At 31.7% G+C, this 6,188-nt stretch overlaps 1 protein-coding gene across 1 annotated transcript in view; it reads right to left on the bottom strand.

Annotated features, from left to right (window-relative positions):
- LOC106464979 (stAR-related lipid transfer protein 7, mitochondrial-like) overlaps nucleotides 1–5,006 on the bottom strand; it is a 26,574-nt gene extending 21,568 nt beyond the window's left edge. The window contains exons 1-2 of the mRNA XM_013925158.2: nucleotides 4,181–5,006; nucleotides 3,657–3,829 (exon numbers count right to left, since the gene is read on the bottom strand). Of these exons, the coding sequence (XP_013780612.2) occupies nucleotides 3,657–3,829; nucleotides 4,181–4,761 (754 nt within the window). The 5' untranslated portion in view covers nucleotides 4,762–5,006. The remainder of the gene's footprint in view (nucleotides 1–3,656; nucleotides 3,830–4,180) is intronic.
- Nucleotides 5,007–6,188: the final 1,182 nt, after the last annotated feature.

Below are 6,188 nucleotides of genomic sequence, written 5' to 3'. Positions count from 1 at the left end.
ACAGCAAGACCAAACCTAGAGAACATGTTAACAATACCAAAGAGGTCTTAACCAAAATGCTGTACAGCAAGACCAAACCTACAGAACATGTTAACAATACAAAAGAGGTCTTAACCAAAATGCTGTACAGCAAAATGTCACCAGAGCAAAAACTATAATGTGGGATATAAAATGTGTTCTGGTTTTTGGAGGTTATTACAGAAGTAAGACACACACAGAGGAGGAAATACACCATTTGGTATTACTTTACACATTTAAGTTTCTACCACATTAGTAGGGTCTAGAGTGCAACTACAGGAGGTAAGGTTTTCTTTTTCACCATCACCATTTTCTTTTCTTTCTCATTTATTTTTCTTTAATTTTTTTTTCTTCTTAGTGTAGCCACCTTCCCACAACTGTCCGCATTCGTTGGAGAGTAATATAGTTGTGGGCTGGAGTATCTACATCTTGCCCCCATTATTTTACTCCTTTATATTTTTTATCTACATGTTAAGCTTTGTAGCACAGCAGACAAGTTATACTAAAATAAAATACCTACCAATTTATCTGAAATATAACATCCATCCTCAACCCATAAAGTCTACTTGTAAGGTCTTCTGTAACTGCTAATTTTCATACTGTCTTCTACCTTTTATAAGATCTTGCACATTCATGCATGTTAATTATGTTATTATATGTGTGAAAATAGTGCCAAATGTTTTGTTTAAATTACCTTATTAAAAAAAATGACAATCTTAAAATTATCACAAATTTTTAGCATAATATATTCGATTCTTAATTCTCGATACTTATGTACTACATTTTTATATCCGATATAAAATATTTTATTAAATTTATTTAATGTTTATCAAATCCACTAAATATTAAGTTTTGTATCAATATTTCAACATTAGCGGTAAAATACTGTAATTGGCTACAAATTCTATATAATTCGACTGGCTGAGAATTTATAATACTTGTATTAGAAGAATATGGAGTATTACTGTTAGGAGAGAGTTGGCCATATCCTGGAAAAAAAAATTAATTCTTTTATCGAAAATATTTAACTTAATGTGATTAAGTATCTTAACTTCCAGATCTAATTAATGTGCTTCTAATGCAGAAATTGAAGTATTAACAATTTCTAATTCTACTAGATAAATAATGTTAACAAAGTTATTTATGCTAATTAAATCATTAATATATTTACAATTTAGAGTAAAAACAACTGGATTTATAATGTAGGCTGGTCCTGCTCCTACCATACATCTGGGAAAACCATCCAGGGTTATTGGTAGGAGGGTACCCAGCTTTGCTCTCTTCTCTTTGGGTGGAATAAACCTCTGTCCACCACTCCAGCAACTGGAAACCAGGAGTGGTAAGGACTTCCATGCTCCACTACAAGAAATGGTAGGGGGGATACTCGCACTGGGGAGTCCCTAGGAATGATGCTCTGGAGACAGTGCAATAGGTGAACGACATTGCCTATTTTGAAAAGCAAACCGACCCCGAATGATGAAAACATTATAATGAGTAACTTATATTAAATTTAGTACTTCTCGGAGGGGTGGTAAAAAATTAGAGAAGAGGGAAGACATAGATAACAAACATCATAGTTCTCATACTAGGGGAGATTGCAAATTTTTTTAAATATTTCCTTACAAAATTAAAAACTTAAATAATACTAAACTTTGATTTATTATCTACATTCTGGTGCCAAGTTTATTCATTTACATTGATAATAAAGTAGTTTAATTAAATTTTCAATGTAACTCTGTGAAAGGTGGTGACGTGCACTTTGACCTATCCGAGGTAAAAGGGTTAATCATGTGGTACTTTCACAGGGCTTTATTTTCGTGCAATTTATTGTCATTGATGAAACTTGTTATAATTTGACTGTGGACAGCTGTGTGCAAACTGTATACTGTTTAGTTTGTTATGGTACAAAGTTTTAAGTAAAGTACTTGTGCTTGTCTTATGTATGGAACATCTTGCAGTGCATATTCAGTACCCAGGGGGTCAAAGATCATGCATCCCAACAAATTATTGTGCATACAGGACCCAGAAGTTCGGATTAACTAGAACCCTGTTCAATATGTTATTTACTCCAGCATACCACTAACTGTAGTGAAATCATCAAAATACAGTGACACAACAGTTTTATAAATATGAAATTAAATCAAAATTTATTTTTGAATGATTGTAGATTGTAATAAATCTCCTAGTAAGAGCTTAGGGCAAACAATCATCAGATTTCATGACACAGTCTCAAACTGAGTGCTCTCTGTGACCATCAGAGACTGTTTTAACTGGTTTTCATTTAAATTTTGTTATTTAAAGTAACACATTTCTAATTTTATGTTTTAGTTACTTTTGTTACAAAATATGTATAGAAATTAAAAAAAACAACATAAATAACAAAAAATTTAACACTTACTTTAACTTTGAGGCTGATTGCACTTGGAATGTGGATGCAATGTTGCTTGTACAAAAAATAATCCATGTAATTTTCAAATATGCATTTTAGAGCACAAAATGTACATCAGACATTGGAATAGGATGTCCCAAAACTACTATAATTTATCTGGCTTTCTAAATAAGCTATAAATAGGCTAAAAAATTTCACTACTGCTCAAAGTAATGATTTCAATCAAGACACATCAAGCATTTACTAGAAACTGCCAAATCTAATCTAACAAATGTAAGAAGTCAGTACCCTGAATTTTGCTCATTTTATTGGTTATAAACATGTCCATTAAGTATATACCACCTGAGTTAGAAACTATGAGAAAATTGAAGGAACCTATTTGGTGGATTTCATAAATCTATTGATATTAAAACATGAGAGTTTCATATTGTATATGCTTGCCTGCCACTACTTATAACATGTTTTTATTTGTCGGGACACTGAAAAGCTAAAAATAAAAATAAGTCAAATTGGAGGTGCACCAAATGACACAGAGAGGTGAAGACTGAGAATTTATTCAAATATTACCTTTTTAAATTAAGAAATTAAAACTTAGATAATATAAATTCTTAAAATTATAAATTATGTTTTAAAGCCAAGTTTATTAACATACATTGATCCAGCTGTTTAATTAAATTTTTGGATGTAACTCTGTAAAAGGTTATTACATGCACACTCAGACCAAACCAAGTGCATAGGATTAACACAGTTTATTCTTTAAACAGGATAACTGGATTATGAAATGAGCTGCCATCAGAAGTAGTGGAGGCTAGCATTTTAAAAAAGCTTAGGAAAGGAGTCAATGATTTCCTGATAAATAACAGGTGGCTGTATAGGGACAACCTTGAAGGATTGGCTACTTTTCAGTTGCTATGGAGATTAAATATTTCACTTGCTATGATCTTTGGTAGTCAACAAATCATACAAAACTGTGATAAACAGGACTTAGATGAAAGGTGTAAATATCTGTTTGCTTACATTTTTGCACTGATTATAAAAAGTAACACCTTGCAAATTTTTGGTGGGGAGCCGTTTTAGGTAGGAATTTTCTGAAATAGCTACATATAACTTGCTCGATTCTTGTCTCTAAATTATTCAACATTATTCTTGTATGCTCATGTATATATGCATACTGTACATATAAAAAAAAAACAAATAAAAACTAGATTACTTTAAAAAATAATCTACTACAAAAGCAACATAAGTGAACCTTTGTACTCATATAAAGAAGAACCAGGAACTGATTTCCTGTATGCTGACAGATTGGAGCGTGCTAGAAGTAATTCCCATTCTTTGTTGTTAGTCTCATTTTTAAAAGATCCAGTTGTTCCATTCTCAGAAACTGCTCCGTTTGCACATCCTTGGCATATGGTATGAATTTCACTGAATGTAATAAAAAAATTAATTTTACAAAGCGTTTGAGTAAAATGCAAATATACTATGATTTTAATGTTTCACAGCATAGTTCATGATTTTTTACTGTTATACAAATAAAATAATGCAATAATCACTATTAAATATAAAAACAACACAGGATCTACAATTATAAATAGACATTTGTTATTATTAAACTTAAATATATACATCTAAATATACACTAGTGTTTTAATCAGAAACACTAATTTTATAACAACATTTGATAAAAACAGTATCTACAATCCTTTGCTTGTGGCAGAATACATCTGATATCATTTAAGCTTTTAAGTTTAATTATTTTCAGAACTTATCAATCACCTCAAAACCTCTTCATCCGTGATTCTTTCTTTCTCCCAACTGAAAGCAGCTGCACTCAAAAGTAAACCAAACTTATTTCTATGCTCTAGTTTTAAGGCATTCTTTAGTCTTCTTACAAATGCCGATGCAAGTGTTCCTATACTCTTTTCATTGTACAACCTTTTGTACAAATTACATATCTGAAATCCTCGTCTAAAACGTTGTGAAACGTAAAAATTACACTGTTTGGTCAAACTTTCTCCTAACATTAGAAGTTTTTCATTTCCTTTACTACTTATCTGTTTCCAGAGCCAAATACCAAAAACAAAACACTGGTGATAGGCAGAGTATGACTGTCTTGAAGTTGATGTGTGAAAGATTGGAAAGTACTCATGATTTCGCTTTAGACTGAGCCATCGGTATATTGCTGTAAAACCTTTGAATTTGATGCTACTCAAGTTTGACTTTGAGGCTAGAAAACGTCCTACTACAGCAGTCTTCTCTTTATCGGGCATACAGATAATGCGGGACTCGCTACCATAATAAAGTTGTCTGGATGTTGGTTGAATCAAAATTCGTAGCAATATAGTACTACTGAGCATGTCCTTTTTTGGTTCATTTAAGATTATTAATATAGGCACTTAGTGTGGTGATACGTTTAACCGCAAAAAGAATTATAAATAACAACTAAAATCTCACATAGCTGAACGGAGTAAATCCAGCATGACTAAGTAACGTTCGTAAAAATGAAGGATTTCTTTGGTAGTGATCGAAACGCTCCACTATTCAACAAAAGTAAGATTTGACCTAATCAGAACCTGAGAAAGCGACTCACTTTCACATTGCTTGGCTAGACGGCGCTTTAATAAAAAAGAATAATAATATTCATTTTGAATGTGTAATATTTCAGAAGAACAGAATAAAACTCAACCAACAACATAGCAACGATACAAATTTAGTTTGTTTGTAATTAAGCACAAAGCTACACAATTGGTTATCTGTGCTCTGCCCACCACGGGTATCAAAACCCGGATTCTGGCGTTGTAAGTTGCAGACATACCGCTCTGCCACTGGGAGGCTACAAATTTAGAACTCTATATGTGTTAAATTCGATGTCGAGGAACCCACTTTGAGACTAATAATGGTTAATATGTGTTAATAATTTTGAATTTTATTAACTGAAAAACATAACGAGGAGTAATAATGTAATGGGCCCAATATATACAATAAAATGAGAAAATAAAATTTTAACGGAAAGTAAGGATCGTTACTGCAATATAAAGTACAAAAATACTTGTTTGTGTACTTTTATTGCAGCAACGATCCTTCTGTTAAAATTCTATTTTATTTTCCTATTTATTTGTTCAGTTTTTATATGGCCATGCAATGGATACAACATCTATAAAATATTAGTATAGCCATATACCTGATAGCTATAACTTTTACAAGAATTATAACTACAATCATAGATTTATAAAATGCAATCCTTACTTCGGCCTACAGATAAGTTTATAAAACTGCCAAAATGGGGATTAAAATTTATAAATTCGTGTTTGTGTATTTAATTCTTGTTTCATTACTTTTTGTAGCAGGATCACTACTTCATTTTGAAATTGATATTTTTTTAATACTCATATTTGTTTACTTTTACCATTAGAAACAGTCGCATGTCTCTCCATCGATATGTGGCGTTATCTGTTGAGTTGAATTGGAGTTTAAAAATATTCAAGCACGTGTATAATATGTTTACCATTTATAAAAAAACCTGTATGTATTTTTTTATTTGTCGGAATATCAAAAGGAGATACCCACAGACCAGTCAAGTAAGCTGGAGAAAGTCTTGTAGCGATAGTCTAAGGACTAACGCCGCTGACGTGATTAGGTAGATGGTAGACGAAAAAAATGCTGTTTTAGAAAATTTTGAATTGTTATACCGGAAATGTTTCCGACTTTTTAAACATATTGTTACGTCTCCGTGTGTTAATTAATTTTCCGTAACTTCGTTCCGACGAAACTTAAGCGACACATG

The sequence above is a fragment of the Limulus polyphemus genome, unplaced genomic scaffold, assembly GCF_000517525.1.
Source record: "Limulus polyphemus unplaced genomic scaffold, Limulus_polyphemus-2.1.2 Scaffold1800, whole genome shotgun sequence".
Classification (NCBI taxonomy): Eukaryota; Metazoa; Arthropoda; class Merostomata; order Xiphosura; family Limulidae; genus Limulus; species Limulus polyphemus.
The sequence above is the reverse complement of the archived record's forward strand: the minus strand, read 5'-3'. Positions and strand labels throughout refer to the sequence as shown.